Below are 20,587 nucleotides of genomic sequence, written 5' to 3' on the forward strand. Positions count from 1 at the left end.
TGTATAAATCCTATATTCATATGTCATAATATTTTAAACTTACTTTTTATTATTGTTTACTTATCAAATAATTTTCTTGTTCATTAACTTGATATAGAAGTATAGTATAGTTTCAAAAACTATTTTGAAAAAAAAAAGTGTAATTTACATTTGTGTATTCTAAATGCAAATATTGTTATATGTTTTGGTTTTAAGAAAACAAATAGAGAGATCTCAACTACTGGAGGAGAAATAATGTATTTATTCTTTCAAGAATTTATTTTTACAAACTAAGTTTCGGTCAAAGACCTCGTCAGTGTTAAAATAAATCTTATTTAAATAGAATGGAAATATTATATTTGAACAGCTTTTTCCGGTGCATAACTTATTTAAAAAATATAACAGAATACATTTCTTTTTTTATAGATTTATTTTGTACGTTCGCAGTAAGGCTCATCAGAAATAATATCTTACTTAGGTAGAATGAATACAAATTGAAATAAAATCATACTGTAGTTTAATTTTTTTAAATGTAAAATGACGTAATAATGGAATATTAAAAATTAACTAAGTGCTTATGCTATATACATTTGATATACTAATAAAATATCGCTTGTTTAGTTTAGATTGTTTTAAATCTAACGAGTTTTATTAGTATACCAAATATATATAGTATAAGCACTTAGTTGATTTTTAACATTCGATTATTACGTCATTTTATATTTTAAAACTTTAAACTACAGTATGATTATATTTCACTTTGTATTCATTCTACCTTAGTAAGATAGTATTTCTGATGAGCCTTACTACGAAAGTACTAAAATAAATTTATGAAAAATGAAATGTATTCTGTAATATTTTTAAAATATTATGTTATAATATATTTATATATATATGTTATATTGATAAATTTTTATAATTAATAAATATTAAATATATTTATATTAAATAAATATAACATATTTAATATTTATAATAATAAATTAAATATAAATATTAAATAAAATTAATAAAATATATTATAATATATAATACTATATTAATGTTATAATGCAAATATTATATGAAAACTTACAAAACCTTCCTATAACAGTACATAATTTTGCATTATAACAGTCTTTTTTTGTAGTAAACTTTAAAAAGTTATGCGATCTTTGAATACATTTTTTAAAATTCAGTCCGAATTTTATTATTTCTAATAATTCTGGCCTGCCGACTAGAAACGTTACTTAACCTTACAGAAACTTTATTAATAGTAAAGTCTTCCGAGATGAAGTTTCAAATAAAGCAAATCGCTTTATTTGCATGTAAAGCGAGCATTGTCTGAAAAAGAAAGCATTTTTATAGATGAAAACCAAACCATTGATGTTGATACTAATAAACGAAGTTTTTCGTGTAATATTCTAACGAAGTATACTCTAAGTTTTTTTTTTTTTTTTAAATATATTCAACAAAAATAAAACCTGCCATTGGTAATGATTAAAAAAAGTTATAACCAGCTTTTGATAAACTTCAAAATGGTTTTTTTAATAAAAAAAACAAAACATGTATGCCAGCCCTAAAAGACTACTTTTACAGATATTTTTCTTAAAACGTTTACTTCATACTATATTTCACTGTATAATTTCTTATCAAAAAACATGCTTCAATATAGATTTATAAAAACTTTATACTATTATTACAATCAAAGGAGATTAATGCAAAAAGTACTCTTCGCTAATTTTAAGATTTTTTTACATACGTTTTATATTTTTATTATGAGGCAGGTAAATCAGAGTAGCTAAATACCTGGAATCCTGAAAAAGCCTGGAACTTTACTCTGGGGGGCCATTACAGCAATTTAGGAAGCCATGAGGCTATAGTTTGAAACTTACACTAGATATTCTGGATTTGATGGTAAAGAACAAAAAAAAAAGGTCTTAGGTGATTTTAAAAGGTAGTTTTTTGAGAAGTCTTTTGGAGGTGGCCATGACTTTTTTAATTCTTTAAAGAGGTCATTATGAAAAAAGTTTGGGAAACCCTTATTTAGGTTATAAAAATCCTGAAATTAATAAAAAAAATTAAAATACCTGGAATTTTAAACAGTTGTTACATGTGAAGTAGTGTAATTTCGATTTGACACAAAAATCTACCATGCAGATAAACATTTTCTGTAATCATCTAATTTATTTCTATTAAAAAAACATAAAAAGTAGCTTTACAGTATCTTTTCAATGTTATTGTACTACTGAACAAAGTTTTTGCTTTAAACTTAATTTTTAACTAAAAATAGACCAAAAAACATGTATTTTCAAAAACCTGGAGAAAACCTTAAAAACAGTTGTCCATTCTAGTTAATGTAAATTTATTTGTTAATTTAGTTGATTTTTGTGAATTTCACTTTGTTTATAAGTATTTTGTACGTAGTGTTTTTTCTTTGATTTTATGCAGTATGAAAAAAATAAAAAAATATTCTTATAATATTACTAACTAGTTGAGTTTTGTTTTTAAGTTAAAGTAAAATAACAAATATGTTTATGACTTATGAGTGGGTACTAAACCGAAAGATAGCTGTGCTTAATTATTTATCACACACTTATACATACCTTATTGATTAGGTCCCAATATTTCTATATACCTTACAACACTTTTTTTATTGAATACATTTAAAAGTAATGTTACCTATATTAAATAACTAATTTTGAAGGAATCTCTGTTTTAAATAAAAACTTTAAGTATTGTATTAGTACATTTGATTGCTAACTTTAAATTTGAACTTTTTTAAAATTTTCAATTAGCTGTTTCAGTTATTTCTTGTTGTATTATCCTAAAAATACTCAATTTTTTTTTCTTTATTAACCATTATATATTTTAAGACAGAGTTTATGATGACTTTTTGCATTTACTTTCTGAAACAAACAGCCAACTTTCTGATGAAAACATCACTAGTTTTGTTAAAACTAATTTTGAAAATCCAGGTAAAGAGTTTGAAATTTGGTACCCAGACGATTGGAAAGAAAAGTATAGCAAAATTGTTTTGGTTTTTAAATTTATATTTCAAGTTTATTAGGTGAAAATTAACTCTATAATTTGTTTTTTGTTTAATAAAATAAAATTTATTATTTGTTGTATAAACAAATAAAAGATCCTTTTTTAGATATTAATTAAGATTAGTTAACTTAAAAGTAACTTTTATAATGGAATTTTTATTTGTAATAAGCCTAAAAATGTCATAATAGTGAAGGTAGAACAGGTTTGGCTAAAAAACCTCGAACTCGTACAAAATTGGGTTGTTTGCAACGAATAAGAAACTAAAATTATTTAATACTTATAACTATAGCAATATAAACTTTTAGAAAACACTCTTTATGTTTTTTCTGTCCCTTGTTTTCGATAAGAAATTTAATGAATTCACTGAAACTACCAACGGAGGCCTGCAGTGTTTTCTGAGGTACTTTTGAGGCCAATTTCAAAAGAAAAGTTTTTAAGTATCAATATTTAATTGAGCAATAAAGTAGACGTTCGATCTAAGCATGAGCCTTGTCATAAAACCTATCAGATTCGAATCCGGCAATGAAGAAGACCTTTAATCCTAACTTTAAATCTTTGAAAATGTACTTGCTTAATTTGTTTAATGGATTAAGGTTTTTTAGTTAGGAGATATGGTCTTTCTTAATGCCGAGTTTAAATCCAATGAAATTTTCCAAATGGTCTAAAATAAAATCAAAGGTGTCATCAATTGCTTAATGCTTTAAATACTTCTCTTCTAAAAAAAATGAGCTTAAATATCCCAGAAAAATTGTGTACCTCTTTTGGTATTTTCATAGAAAGAAGGATACACCTAATCGAAAAGAAAGGGCAAGTTTTTTTTTATTTCCTTAGCTATTACATTTTAAAATTTAATTTAATCCACTTTTTGCAAATTATTTGTTATTACACCAGTCAGAGGACTTTTGGCCCTCCCTGTATATTGTACTCAAGCAGGGGGTAAATCTATTGAGGTATTAGGGGGCTGAGATTTTGTACTACTGGTACTTATTAAAAGGGTTCGCTCGTCAGATTTAATAGGTAGCGAGTGAGTCAGACCTACCGACTTTCTCTTTTCGGCTAGGCGGCTTAATCAGTATAAATGTGGTGTAATATATTTGTTACTAGAGTTTTAAATAGCTTACCTGAATTACTCTGCCTATCTTTTTCCGCTCTGCCCGTCTAGATCTGCAAACTTTTAAGTGGTAGCCATGGCTGTCCGTTGTCTTTATATCTTCTGCCCATTCTTTTATCGTCTGCTAGAGTGTTATAGTGATTAAAATACACTCCAAAAATTTTCTGCGACGTCATAACACTTATCTGCTAACGTATTTGATGTTTTTATGTTTCTGTTAGGTAATACAGTGCTTATTCACTTATCCGGACAGTTTCAGTCAGAAGAAAATTCAAAACATTTTCAATATCAAACATTAACATTTTTGTACGATATAAACATTTAAGATTTTATGCTTTAAGAAAATTTTGAGTGAATATATAAATTCAACAATTTTGTTCATTATTATAACATAAAATTTTTTTTCTCTCACTAGGTTACCCCGAAACAGTCATCAAGAAGACAATTATTGCAACTCAGTCCAAAATGAATCGTTTACCCTCTTTCGGCCCACATCCTTGCCCAGTGTACCTCCGCCTTCCTTATATGGGTGAAAACTCAATAAGACTGGCTAAGCAAGCTTCATTGGCTATAAAATCCACCTTTAACAGCGTTTCGCTACGTGTTGTGTACAACACCAACCGCCCGCTTAACGGAATCGTAAAAGATGCCACACCTACCCATGATTTGAGTAATGTAGTTTACATATTTAAATGTCATTGCGGAAATGGCTACGTAGGTCGAACATCTCAACGTTTCCACGTCAGGCGAGAGCAGCATGTCACGAAAAAGCTTAAAAGGTTTATTTTTAATGACAACGTGAAGCCTAAAGGTGAACATTCATCTATTCATCAGCACCTCCTCAACAACCCTGTTTGTGCCGAGAACTACCTGGATAATAGGTTTGAAATCCTATCCCAAGCTAGAAACACCTACCATCTTTCAGTTCTAGAGTCTTTGTTTATTAGATCTCGCGAGCCAAAAATTTGCAAACAAAGAGATTTTTACAATTTAAAACTTTACAAATAGGGTCTTTAGTAGTATTATTGTTGTCGTTTTTGTCGTGTTTTTTAATGTGCTTTTTATTTAATTAACTTTAAGGTAAAAATTTCTACTATTTTAAATGTTTTTGTTTTAGAAATTTTGTCTTATAAATTACTTCAAGTTAGTTCAGTACAGCTCTATTCTATTTTTCAAACTTTTTCTAAACAGACTTTTATACTTTATGACGTAACTATTTTTTGTTAGACTTTTCAAATTTATTATATAAAACTAAAATTACTCTACAATATTCTTAGTTTTTAGCAATTTTATTCCGAAGAGAGCTAAACGAAATTAATCAATAAACTTTTTTTTCGAAAATGAGTCAGTTATGTTTAAACTTTTTATTATAACGTAATAATACTAAAGATTACATTCTGTCTTTGCTCAAACTAGATTAGTTATCAAAAACCTTTGCATGTAAAGTAAGTCAGTCTAGAAACTTTAAAACAATGTTATTTAAAACATAACTTTTAGCTTTTTATTTTAACTTTCAATGTTTTTTTAACGGTAATTAAATATTTTCAGTGTCAGCCAGAAGCCACACCAGAAAAAGTTTCACAACTTATTAAATTCCGTGGGTTTTCTGCTGAAAAACTATAAAACAAACGTCTATTTTTTCTTATTTTGTAAAACTTCCAATGAAAACTGTTTTGTTAGGAGTGTTATGTTTCCGCTAAATTAACTTTAAACTTAGCCAAAGTTTTTCTTTTTTCTATATGTCTTTTTTTTCCTTGCAAAAATGTTTTTTTTTCATTTAGAGAGATAGGTTTACATAATTTTTTCTTGTAATAGATAAAATTAATTTACATTTTCTCTGAAATGCAGCAGTTGTCTTATTATATGAAAACATTGATTTTTTTACTTATCCGGAATTTTGGTTATCCGGACCAAATAAATATATCTTTCTTGGTTGAGTCTATTTACAAACTAATTACAAGAATGATAAAGTCCGTAATACAAAACTAAATGAAAGCTAGGTAAATACTTATACATCTTCCCCCGGATTTTATCTACAAAGGAGATAAAACGATACATTAAACTAGATAAAATTATTTCAAAACAATTTGTAACAACTTAAATACAGTTTTCAGGTCTAAAAATCAACGAAGTTGAACTCAAAATGACAAAAACATTTAAAAGTTACGATTAACTTTGTTCACTATTAAATAAAAATGTTAAAAAAAACTACAATTTAAACGAGCAAACTGTAACAAAAATTTGAGAGTTATTCTTTACTTTTCTTCACTCAACTGCTGAATACAGGCATTCAAAAACTTAATCACCGATTCGAACTTTTCAGCTTTGAAGAACGAAACCACACGCCATTCATCTAACCACCTTGAATCTTCACTCAATTCGCTGATAAACATCTCTATCATTACTTCAACTTCAAACTAAGTAGAAGGTGCATTACTGATTGCAGTAAACACTGAGGAAATACTGCTACACACATTTTCCAAATACTCGATACTAACCAACAGTTCGACTTTTTGAAAGTCAATCTCTGCGTCCTCATCCAAGATCACTTTGAATAGACGGCTGTTAGACAAGTCTGCTGCAAAGTCAACTACAAACTTAATGACGTCACCATAGGACTAAAATTCATTAATTAGACCATAAAACATTAGTTTACACGAAGCTTTTGAAAAGCATCATAAAGTCTTACACAGAAAAGCTGCGAATAATTTGATAATTTCACATATCATCCCAGACACATTGTTGTTCGCAAGAAAACTTTGGTGGTCTGTTTGCTTTTCTGTAGAAAATATAAGTCAAGAAAATATAGATCAAAGCAAATCCGAGCCATTCCAGTTCAACATCAATTTTGAAGAAAACAATTAGTACAGAGGAAAATTACAAAATGCTTATGTAAATAGAATCTTCCTTCTGGGAGTACAGAACACCAAAACTTTTCTTAAAATCTTTTTTCTCAACTTTACCAGAAAAGACAAACTTCTACAGTGGTATGTTTGCCTTTCTCAGGTAAGGGATACTACTTAAAAATTTGCAAACAGGAGGGGTAAATCTTCTCAGAAACTTACGATTTCGAACAGTTAAGCGACCTGATCCATCAACCTTGACAACATTGATGGCAGTCCTTCACTTCCACTACACTCCACTTTTCCCCCACTTTCTAGGAAAGTTACCTGTTTGATTTAATATCACTACATGATCACTGCAATTCAGTGGTGGCAACAATTTTGTGTTCTCACTTATATTTTTCAGAGACTTAACATAACGAATACTGAGAGATTCTTCCTTTTTACTCCCTACGTCACGCCACATTTTTGAGATCTGCGGGTTATTGTAAGTCATAACACTCTTTCTGACGTAAGGTAATGACTTCTTTAAATTTCGTCCTAAAAGGATCTGTGCAGGGGATAGTTTGCATTCTGGATCAGGCGTATTTCTCTGCGAAAGTAAAGCTTGTACCATTCTGTCGTTATTTAGTTCACCATTTAGACCAACGTTTTCCATTAACAATCGCTTAGTGGCCTTTACTGCTTGTTCTGCTTTACCGTTTGACATAAGATGATATGCAGATGACATACGTTGTTGTATACCCATTGTTTTAGAAAATCCTTCGTAACTTTTGCTGAAAACTGTGGAACACCATTTGAAGATATTTCAACTGGAACACCAAAAGTAACAAAAATACGACGCAAAGCTTTACATAGTCCTTTTGAACCAGACTCATTTGTACCTAGTTATGTTCTTTGTTGTTCTGTCCAACCTGTAAGTCTGTCTGCAGCTACAAAATAATACCACCCTCTGAAATAAAAATAATCACAAACTATCGATTCAAAATGAACTTTTTGAATCAATAGTTTATTTGGAGGTAGGCGAATATTGCTTTGGGATTTGTGCGGTTTTCGTCGCCATCCAGTGTGTAGAAGTACGTTTTTATGTCCCAGTACCTCCTTTTTCTTCTTCGCGTTATTCCGCTCGAACATATTTTTCCTACGACCTCGGCTGCAAAAGCTATCAAAGTTTTGTGTATACAATCCACCAACTAGAAGTGCATTCAACTCATCAGCATAATTTTTTGACCATGATAAACTTTTTCACGGGACTTTATCCAGCATTGTTTACAGGCAGAACACTCAATATACCTCATACTTTTATTGCTCCAAACAAATTTATTAGTTGATTTATTACATATGCTACAAGTTATTTTACCACTTGGTTTTTGTGTGGTTTTCTTTAAGGATTTGTATGAAAAAACTGAGGCCGTAACAGCGGGTTTTGACATTTCATAACGTGCCATCTCTTTTCCTTCATGAAACCGATTGTCTCATTGACATTTTTCTCGTCTAGATTTTCCCATCCTAGCACCTCTTTACGTATATCTTCATCTGCTAGACCAATTACCATGACATCTTTTAGGATTATGTCTGTAAAATCTATCATTTGATTATAGCCATCCTTTGGGCAAGTACATGTGTACGAGCAAATCCTGTCTTGTAATAAGAAAGTCTGATCGTCGTACAACAACTGAAACAGGAATAACTGCAAGCTGCTTGATAATCCTTAAAAGTTCTTGCTCACTTAAATTTACTACGTCTTCATATCCCTTCATAATAGCATCGCCTAGATCTTCCTCACAGCACTGGTACAGTTGACGACGTTTTTCTACCTCTATCATCTCCATGCTGCCCTTCACTTTTGCAGTTCACTTTTGCACTCTTTCTGTACACCGAAGTTAAAAATCTATTTTGTTTTCGTTTAATTTGTACGTCTAAAAATGCAAATTCACCATTGTTTTCTTTTTCTATTGTGAAGTTTATAGTATCATGAGCATTATTCAAAATATTAAAGAATTTATCCATAGTTTTCTCGCTTTTAAGTAAAACAAAACAATCATACACATACCTTAGATATAATAAATTATTTTTGAACGCAGGAACAGCTTTTAATTCAATATAACCCATAAATATATTTGCTAATGTTGGTCCCAAAGGGGATCCCATGGCTATCCCGTCTTGTTATGAATAAATTAAGGAATTAAAACTAAACTTGACACCAGAAGTTGCAAGTTTCAAAAGTTTTTTAAAATTCATCTGCTAGTTGTAGGTTTACTTAACTTAACCAATTTATTAACACAACTTTCAATAACCTCTTCCAACGGTACATTAGTAAAAAGACTTTTAACATCAAAAGATGCAATAAACGTATTACTAGCTTCCATCTCTTTAATTTTGTCTACAAACGTAAATGAATCCTTTAAACAATATGACGAAAAGTGTTTTAAAACTGGTTCAAGACACGAGTTTAAAAACTTTGCCAACTTTCAAAGTTCTGAAAACATTCCTTTGAGGCCCATTTTATCTATGGTTAATTCAGCACAACAAAAGTTGGCAAACTTTTTAAACTCGTGTCTTGAACCAGTTTTAAAACACTTTTCGTCATATTGTTTAAAGGATTCATTTACGTTTGTTGACAAAATTAAAGAGATGGAAGCTAGTAATACGTTTATTGCATCTTTTGATGTTAAAAGTCTTTTTACTAATGTACCGTTGGAAGAGGTTATTGAAATCTGTGTTAATACATTAGTTAAGTTAAGTAAACCTACAATTGGCAGAATGAATTTTAAAAAACTTTTGAAACTTGCAACTTCTGGTGTCAAGTTTAGTTTTAATTCCTTAATTTATTCACAACAAGACGGGATAGCCATGGGATCCCCCTCGGAACAAACATTAGCAAATATATTTATGGGTTATATTGAATTAAAAGTTGTTCCTCCGTTCAAAAATAATTTATTATATCTAAGGTATGTGGATGATTGTTTTGTTTTACTTAAAAGCGAGAAAACTATGGATAAATTCTTTAATATTTTGAATAATGCTCATGATCCTATAAACTTCACAATAGAAAAAGAAAACAATAGTGAACTTGCATTTTTAGACGTACAAATTAAACGAAAACAAAATAGATTTTTAACTTCGGTGTACAGAAAGAAAACTTTTACAGGATGTTATTTAAATTTTCAATCAAACTGCAGTTTAAAGAGAAAAGTAAATTTGCTAAGAACTTTGTGTCATCGGGCACACAAAATTAGTTCCCCGGAGTTGCTGCTAAGTGAAATCAAACAAATCAAAACACTATTAAACAAAAACGGTTACCCACAAGTGTTAGTTAACAAAACATTTACATGTGAAAAATTTGGATAGAATAAAGACAATAGGACCGGAAAAATGTGTAGTTACTTTAAAAATTCAATTTATTAATAAAAGCTCAGAGATGTTAGAAAAGAAAATTAGACAATTAGTAAGAAATACTTATTATGCAGCGAACCCTAGAATTGTTTTTACCTCTAAACCACTAATAACACCAGGTGGTAAGGATCCAGTATCAAAATTAAATAAAAGTATGGTAATCTACCAGTACAGTTGCTGTTGTACAGCAAGTTATATTGGATTAACAACTAGACATCTAAGGAAGAGAATAAAAGAACACATACCTAAATGTGTAGAGAATTTTTGCCTGTCAGATAAGAAAGATGATATACCGGTTAAGGTTTTAAACGCATCTAAACGTTCATCTATTTCAGAAAATTTAGTTAATAATCCAACTTGTGCATACAATTATAATATAGATAGATTTGAAATTATTAAAATTTGTTGTAATGTTTTTGATTTGATTAAATTAGAAGCCATTTGAATTTTGTTAAGGAAATCTGTTTTATGTAAGCAAAAAGATTTTGACTATACTGTTTCTTTATTTTCGTAACATTTTATAAGAATTGTTTTCATTTTATTTATGTTTAGTTTTACTGTAGATCAAAACGAATACGGACTTATTTGGTTTTAACTTTTAATAATTGCTTTTGTCTATTATTAATCTCTTGATTACTTTATGATGACTTGGTTATGATATAAGTGTGTAAAATCTTATTATTTGTTATCATTGTACTCTACTGAAGAGAATTGATCGAAATATATTTAGTGTTTTTGAAAGTGTGTGTCTTGAATAACTTATTGTAACATACTAGTCATTTATGATCCAATACAAAACATAATGAAAGCTAGGTAAATACTTATACACGGACATATTTACAGAAAAATCTTGCCCAACGTGTCTGGATAAGTGAATAAGCACTGTACACGCGAGCAGGTGTTAACGTCTTGCGTGTAAGAGAATCTCTTCATTTGCTATCAGCGTTAAAAGATAATTGAAAAATTTTCCGTTTTTTGATAACGATTAAATAATAATCTTCCAACTTGTTATTAGCTTTTTCAAGAAATCAGTTGGAAAATTTTTTATACGAAACTATTTATATAGATTTAGAAGCGATAAAAACCAATCACTTTAGAATCAATAAAAATGTTAAATTCTATTATTCTAAAGGTCGTTTGGTTTAAATTTCCAAAAATGAGTTAAATATTTTTTTAACTTATAATTGTTAACAATCACTAAATGATAAATCATTAATATTAAAATGATATCAGTAAAGTTATTTAAAAAATTAAAATTTATTTTTTAGCTTTATGTTGAAAAATATTTTCAAAAAACAACATTTTTGTCAAAAACAGGGCAGCAAAACAACACATGAATCAAAAACCCTATTTGACTAGTGATGTACCGGACTCACTATCCGGATCCGGCCGGATATTGCCACTTTTTTCTGATATCCAGATCCGGCCGGATCTTGATATGAAAAAAAGATCCGGTTCCTGCCGGAACTTATTTAAAAAAAGATCCGGTTCCGGCCGGATCCTAACAGAGATCCGGCCGATTCGGATCTAGTTAGTAAAAAAAAGCATACAGAAAAGTATTTTTTCAAAAACGATTCCTGTGTAAATTAAAAAGAGTCATTTTCGTCAGTTAAAATTAAACACCTACCGTGATTGGCTCATTTTGTACACGTGACTAATTTTCATTTGTTTACATTTAAACTATGAAATAAACATTTCAGAAATGCAAATCTTTACCTATGTTTTAAAATTAAAAACTTTACAAACAAATTGTCAACCTTATGGCTAGCTGTTCTATTGATTATTAGATTAAAGTAATTTTTTCAGTTTTTAAAAACCTCATTCTGACTCAGGCTAGTTTATACTCACTCTAGCTAGTTTTTTTTTTTGACTTAGACAGTGGAAACCCTGCTAGTTTGAAAATTTTTAGGAATTTTTGAATATCTTAGGCTGCCTCAGGCTAGTTTAGTTTTTTATAAAAACTCAGGCTAGTTTTAAGATTTTTTGAAAAATTCAGGCTAGTTTTCTTTTAGATTTTGAATGAGTTTGAGCTTATCCAGTTTTCAATATTTTGTGATTTTCTAGTTAATTTTGTTCAAGAACTTGATTTCATATTGTTAATTGTAAATATTACTTAAAATTTTCAACCTTGTGGCTAGCTGTTCTACTTGTTATTAGATTAAAGTTTTTTTTTTCAGTTTTTAAAACCCTCATTCTGACTCAGACTAGTTTATACTCATTTTACAGGGTTCCTATATCCCTAGATTTCTCTAGATATCCCTAGATTTTTGCAATTTTACAAAAAAAAAAAATCCTAAATTTCCCTAAATAAAATTGAAAAAATTATGAAGTTTTCTAGATTTCTCTATATTTTACTTTTTCTTTTAGTGCTGGACCAATCTTTATGATATAGATATTTATGATATAACATAAGTTTTTTTATAAAGTATATTTATATTTTAGATCCGGATATCAGACAAAAATGGCAATATCCGGCCGGATCCGGATCTAAAATATAAATACTAATATTTCGACCGGATTCTAATTTGAAAAACTATCCGGGTCCGGTAAATCACTAATTTTGACATACTAATTTCGATGCATACATACGAGCACCAGGTCCTAGGACCAAAAATTTTGACCTCTTTTGTTTTCGTCGTTCAATTAAAATTTGTTTAATAAATTTTTGAAAACTAAGAATTATAAAAAACTAAATTAAAGTTTTTTAAATGGCTCATAGAATACATATACAGAATTAAAAGTAGTGTTAAGGTTTCAATCGAAAACAAACATCTAGTTTTTAAAGCAGTGTTTCACAAAGTGTGCACATATAAACAGCTGTGTGTACTATGCATAGATATAGTTTTAAGAAGTACAAGTAACCAAAACTACTTTGTAATAACAGTGATTTTTTGTATTAACTGGTTATTTATCTAACAATCGAATAAATATTTTTTTTTTCCTGAGTGACCTCTTGTGCTTAGCATTCAAAAAATATACTTACCGGTTTAAAGAATAAACAGTTTTTAAATCAAGTTGATATGAGAATTTTTTTTAAGTTTATAAATTATCTTTCTATAAACTTATCCGTTTTTTTTGCTCACAAAAACTTTTAACATTAGATAAATTATTTGATTTTTTTAAAGCTGTGCACAGTAAGTTACTAAAAAAAGTCTTGGGCAACCTAGTTTGAGTAAACATAGTTTTATACAAAAGCTATTGCTTTTTTTCTTAAGAACTGTTAAAAGATATGTCTAGAAAATGAAGTGAGCTAAAATGTAGAACAATTTATTTGAACTACTTATCAAAATTCCACTGTACGCTACTGTATTCCAGTGCATCCCGAGAAAAATACCGTCTTAGGTTAATAATAGATGTTTTTTTTTTCTTTTTTAATCAAATGGTTAAAAAAGTTAATCTAGTTCAGCGATTTTTAACCTTGTGAAACTTATCTAGTTTTAGATTGTTAATGTATTTTTAAAAACTTTACAATTTTTATATTTAGTAAGCTTAAATTAAAATTATGGAAAGAAGGTAGTCTGCCCATTTCGGTTTTCAAAACTGGACAGTTTTTGAAAATTTGACTAAATAAAAATAAAAGGTGGTTAGGAACCATAAAAAACTACTGTCTCAGTCTTTTACAAGACACTAACATTGAAAAGATCTTTCGTTTATTGAATAAAGATTATCAATCCTATCAAAATAGTATCTTTTTGAATAAGAATTGATAATGTTCATTTAATAAACGAAAGATCTTTTCAATGTTAATGTTTTGTAAAAGACTGAGACAGTGGTCTTTTAATGGTTCCTAGCCATTTTTGTTTATTAAGCTTAAGGTTCAAAAAGCGTAATTTTTCGCAAAACTAATTAAAATCTTGTATATTAGGCAGGGGCGTAGCGTGGAGAGGGACACTAGCGCATGCGTGCCACCCAAAAAAAGAAAAATGTAAAAAAAAGAATGTAATATCTTTATCCTTTATAGTTTATTTTTTCTGCTTAATTTGCCTTTTTTCAACTATGTTTATCTAGTATTCAAAAAGTTAAACGAAATTTTGAATACCAATTAGTGACAAGTAAGGAAAGTACATGATATTACTCAATATACTGATTCGGTGCGTAATTGCAAATGCGCACCGATGTTGATGAAAAACTCCATAAGGAAAAATTTTATAAGTTCATTAACTTCATAAGAATTAAGACTCAAAAAGTACGCAACTAACCTAGCGCACCGCTGTAGTATAACCTTATGGCAGAATATTTTTCTACAAAAAGTTTACAAAAATACGTCACGCTTAAAGAAAAATAAAACAATTTTACAATTTTTTTTATGCTTCATTGTTAAGACTACTGCTAGTTTTCTGAACTTTATTTTTTAAAACATACAAGATAAGCGTGTTGGTCTATGAGAAATAAACTTTGTTTGTGATTTTTATTTTAAACAAATACAATCAAATGAGTTAAATTTAAAAAGTATACTTTTAACTATTTTACAAAGTTGTAATAAACTGTATTAACAGTTATAAAGTTGGTCTATTTTAACTTCTGTGTAACTTTATTAAAATTATGTGCAATCAGGTGTTGTTATCACTGTTGTATTGTATATTAAAGAGATTGATATTTTTTTCGTAAATAAAACAGAGACTTTCGTTTTATTGAATATATTAATTTTTAAAGATATAAAGTTTACTATAAATAATAAAAATAATTTTTATTTAGTAAGTTTACATTTTTGCAAGTATAAGTAATTCTAATGAAATTTATACTTTTATTTAATTGTTAAATTTTGTAGTATACAAATATTTTTTAAAACAGTTACTTCGAACTTATTTTACTTATTAAATTTATTTCAATTATATTACTTATAAAAAACTTTTTATAGCTAATTACAAAAGTTTTAATTTAAAGGATTTTTTGAGAAAAAAATTTGCGCACCCCCTGACCAAAATACCACGCTACGCCACTGATATTGGGTATAAATTTGGTAATTAATGTCAATAAAAAGGTAAAATATGACAAAATAGTTGAAAACCGATAATTTATTTGTTTGACAAACAAAAAAATTTAATCTAGTTTAATATTTAGTAAGTTTGTTGTTAGTACTTAAAAAGGTTAAAATTAATTAAAAAAATATATTTCAGTCCCAAATTTCTAAACTATATATCTGATAAGAACCTGCGGTTGTGGTCAAAAACCTTACACAGTAAATGGAAAGACTTAGGGCGTAAAATCAAAGACGATGTACTTCTAAATAGTGAATTGTACAGCATTATTTATGTTCCAAATGCTGTGATTGTCCCTGGTGGTAGATTTAGAGAGTATTATTATTGGTAAGAAAAAATCTAAAAATATTTAAAGAATTATAACTATAGTACAAACATATTTATTTAGTATAGTTGTTTAAAACGATGCACAATGATTTTTTTAATAAGTATAAGTATGTTCTAAGTCTAAACGTTAAGCAAGACAATTTTTTAATTGTTTTTTAAAACAATGACAGCAAACTTAAATATATAACTACAAAACTTTGAAGGGATACGTATTGGGTTGTTCGTGGACTTCTGCAAAGTGAAATGTACTCTACAGTAAAAGGAATATTGGAAAACTTACTTTTATTGGTTAAAAAGTATGGTTTTATACCTAATGGGGGTCGAATTTATTATACTGAACGCAGTCAACCACCATTTATTACTTTAATGACTGATGAATACATTAAAGCTACAGGTAAAAATTAGTTACTTTAATAATTTCCCTTACAAAGTATCATAATGTTTGTTTTATGGTTAAGTAGGTTGATTTATTAAAATTAAGATTTTAAATTTATTTAAGTAAAATTATATATAATTCAATAAAAGCTCCGCAGATATTAGTTCTTTAATATTAGATCATTTCAAACTAAAAACGATAAAATAACCTTTAATCACACCACTTGAATCATCAGACCTCAAGCTCTCGGTAGACTGAGACCTAGGTTTTGTATTGACTAATAAGATTCAATAAAACTTTATATTACCTTCAGCTTGTCTTACGGCATATAACTGTTTATAGGTTTTGGCTCTGATTACCTTGCCAATGTTTTCTTTTATCCTTAAAAAAAATTAATTTAAAGTTTCTACAAAAACACTATTTTGAAGCAAACATTAAACTTTATAGGTAACTCAAAGTTTACATTAAAAAATTAAGAATAAAAACTTGCTAACTTTACTAAAAATAAAGTATTTTTATTACTTTTGAAAATAATTAAGCTTTATATATTAAAAATTACTTAGTATTATTTATTATTAATTTAATTTATGCTACATGATAATATTTTTTCAAATTTTAAAGACAGTCATACTAAGTAATGAAAATCAAAACTATTTAAAATCATTACGAAAATTAAATAATTATTTTGTTCCTTATCGTAAAATACTGTTTTAGATTTTTAGTTTGAGTTTTCTGTTGATATATAATTAAGAAGATAAAAGTAAAACATATAAACATACACAAAAAAGGTGATATCAAGTTTTTGAAAACATACATAGATGTTTTATCACAAGAGCACTATTTTTGGGCCCAAAACAGATCAGTGATGGTTCAAGGACACCTTTTAAACGTTTACACGGTTAAGAGCAACCTATATCGACCAGAGTCTTACAGAGAAGATAAAGGTTATGCTGAAAAACTTGAAGGTTGTTTTAAAAACGTTATAAATCATTTACCAACACTTATTTCATAATAAAAATTTATTGTAATTCGTTTTTATTAAGACTTTTAAACACGTACTATTCTAATCATACTTAAAGTAAAATAAACGGCTTATATAAAAGTTTTGTAATACATTTAAAAGTTTATAATATATAAGATAATTTGCTAAAACTTTATAAAACTAAACTTTAAAACTTTATTCTTAAGCTGTCGTAACGTTTGTACTACGCACGTTCTTAAAAAGTTTTTATGTAGCTACTGTTTTCAACAAACTAAAAAAGATGTAAGCATTCAAGTCAAATATTAAATTTTCATAGTTATAGTAAACTTTCATTTTGATAGCTACCTTATAATTTAAACTAACCACATTAGAATATATTTGAACTTATAACTCTTATAATATTAACAAATGTATTTTCAATAAAGCTATGTTTATTTTTTAAAAGCTTGCAAAGATAAAAAAAAGAAGTCAACATCTAGGTTTTTATTACATCTGATTTAAAAAGAATCTTTTTTGACAATTAATTACTAAGTAGAAACTTAAAAAAGATTTAAAATTCACCATAGATTTAACCTGAAGATAATAGTTTGACTATTTTTTGTTTGTTAAGTAAAAGATTGTTTAACTTTTTTATTTCTTTTACATAGTAGTGTTTTTCATGATTTTTAAACATATCTTTTCAGATTTTGATGTAATTACTGATAAGCTCATTGAGCCAAACTTTGTTAATTGATAAAAATTTTGAAATTTTAAATTATCAAAAATATAAATTAACATAATGATCGAGTGAACGTACAATTTTTATTCATGATTAACCATGAGCTAGAACAAGGGTCGGCAAAGTGCGATTCTTGGGCAAAATACCCTCTTTTAGATAAACACTGTATTCCGCCAGGTATTTTTTAGCTCAAAATATACTTTAAAAATATAGTAATAACAAAAGCTTTTTTGTTTTAACTTAAAAATTAGGCTCTAAATTTAATGACTACTTATTACTAGTTCTCTACTATTGTTTATTTTATCACATTTTAGATTTAATGTACTATTTTTATGTTGATTACTACAAATATTTTGAAACAACTGCGACCCGTGGAAAACGTTTTTTTATGAAATGCGGTCCGCAAGCAATTTTTACTAGAATAGTTGACCCGCGACTTATAAAAGGATGCCGACCCCTGAGCTAAAACAAGTTTACTATTTACTGTTAAAAGTATTAGATTAAAAATTTAAAGTCATACTAAAGCGAGTATAAAAAACAAAAACTTACAAAATGAAATTAAAATTTTAAAACGTACTTTTGAAATGTACTTTTATAAGTTTTTGTAAGTATTTATATACCATTTGCAACTAAGAAAATATGCATTTAGATTACTCATTTTCTTTTATTCGAATTTCAGAAACGTTTTCATTACTAAACAAAGTTTATTTTTAATTGATTGGTACATTTTAAAAACATTTAGCAATTAGACAGTTTAAAAAGTAAGTTTAAAGTATTATGACTTATGATTTGAAAATTTAAACAACTGTGTAACAGACAAAAACAGCGCACTGTTTGAATACCTATTTATTTGCACACATTTTTAAAGCTCTGACATCGTACAAAACTTTAAAATTTTGAAACAATGTAAGTAGAGCAAACTCTACGGCCAGGAATAAATATTGATTAAAGAAAAAGGCTTAAGTTAAACACGCAAATAAAATTAAACAGAAAAATAAAGTTATTGAAAAATTAGTAATTAACATTTCTTTTTTAAAGTTTAGTTTTTTATATGCTAAAATTTGTATAAAACCTAAATTCACATGTAATAATACTTTAAACTTGTCTTTAAACTACTACTTACAAATATTTTTTAAACTAATTTACTACTTGAATAAATAAACTTTGTGTAGCTTCGAAAACGTTTGTGAAATTCAATTCAAAGAAAATGAGTAACCTAAGTTTATATATTCTTAGTTGCAAATGTTATATGAAAAACGTTAAAACTTCTAAGATAATGTTTATCATGAGAATATCAATATAAAGATATAAAAAGTCTTATTTGATAAAAGAACTTTTCTGTTTACATAAATTGGGCTTTAACGGTTGTGTTTGGCCGTTAAATGCATAAATAAAGCTTTAAGAATATGGAGCTTAAAAAAGTTTTCAGCTTTCATTAGAAATTAAAATTTTTCCTCCTCCTGAATATTACGTCATTTATGTTCTACAACTTTAAATGTTTTGATAAAACTGGTTCACTGGTTTGGAAAAACAAACGTACAGCTTTTTTTATGTTTTATGTAGTTGATTTTTATCCTTCTATCAGCGAAGAATTGATATAAAAATCACTAAAATTTGCTGATAATTATACTAGCGTATCTACTGAAGACTTAAGTCTAATAAAAACCGCATGTAAATCAGTACTTTATGAACAAGGAAACCTGTGGCGAAAGAAGATTGCAAATAACACCAGCTTTCTTTTTGATGTAGCGCAGGGATCGTTCATGGGTGCAGAGTTATGTGAATTAGTAGGACTTTTTTGTTGGACGGGTTGAAAAATATTTTTGGTTTAGAAAGAGTTGGGTTGTACAGGGACGATGGTCTAGCTGTACTGCCTAATTCTTCTTGCTTTTAAGTTAAAAGGCTAAAAAAACAAACGCACGCCTTCTTCAAATCTATGGAGTTACGAGTCACTGTTGAATCACCAATGTTGACAACTGACTACCTGGATGTGAAGCTCAACTTGCATGATCTCTCCTATATTCCTTATAAAAAGCAAAACGCAAAAATTATGTATATAAATAAATGTTCTAGCCACCAAAAAATATTATAAAACAGATAGCAAATATAATTAATCAACGTTTAAATAAAAGGTCAAGTAACGAAGAAAACTTTTTAAAATCATATCACGATTACGAATTAATAATGAAAAAATGCGGTAACAATGATAAACTTGATTTTGAAACACCGGATCAAAAAACTAAAACGGCCAATAAAAGTTAAAGAAAGCAAAATATAACTTGGTATAACCCCCTATTCTGTACTTCAGTCAAAACAAAAATTGGCAGAGAATTTATAAATCTAGTAAAAACATTTCAACAAAAATAACCCATTATCAAAAATCTTTAACAAACATAATATGCGAATTAGTTATTCATGTATGGCGAATTTGGAGAGTAATTAAGTCACACAATCAAAATATTAAACAAAAGTAGTTTAATCAACAATCAGCGTAATTGCGCTGGTGGCTGTAAATATGATTTGAAAGGGGGCAACTGCCGTTCAGAGAACATTATTTACAAGGCAACAATTAACTCTGACCTTGAAAAGAAGTTCTACATCGGCTTATGCTCCACTCAGTTCAGATTTCAATATGCTAACCACAAAAAATCTTTTAAAGGTGGTGTAAACGAAAATGAGAGTGAACTTTCGAAGTATGTTTGCGGCCTAAAGCACCAAAACATTGATTTTAAATTAACTTGGGAGGTAATAAAAAGAGCGCAGCCAATAGCAGATGGTAATAACTCTGTTTGTAGGCTGTGCTTAAAAGAATCAACAGCCGTTGTGTATGCGTTAAAAAAGGAAGG

The 20,587-nt window shown here is 28.1% G+C and overlaps 1 protein-coding gene across 1 annotated transcript in view; it reads left to right on the forward strand.

Annotated features, from left to right (window-relative positions):
* Positions 1 to 20,587, forward strand: part of LOC145828574 (trehalase-like) — a 67,942-nt gene that overhangs the window by 17,624 nt on the left and 29,731 nt on the right. Inside the window, exons 5-8 of the mRNA XM_082936329.1 lie at positions 2,835 to 2,979; positions 15,477 to 15,665; positions 15,869 to 16,059; positions 16,830 to 17,006. Coding sequence (XP_082792455.1) covers positions 2,835 to 2,979; positions 15,477 to 15,665; positions 15,869 to 16,059; positions 16,830 to 17,006 — 702 coding nt within the window. The remainder of the gene's footprint in view (positions 1 to 2,834; positions 2,980 to 15,476; positions 15,666 to 15,868; positions 16,060 to 16,829; positions 17,007 to 20,587) is intronic.

This window comes from Thalia democratica, chromosome 2 (assembly GCF_965202585.1).
Source record: "Thalia democratica chromosome 2, ktThaDemo2.hap1.1, whole genome shotgun sequence".
NCBI classification, from domain to species: Eukaryota; Metazoa; Chordata; class Thaliacea; order Salpida; family Salpidae; genus Thalia; species Thalia democratica.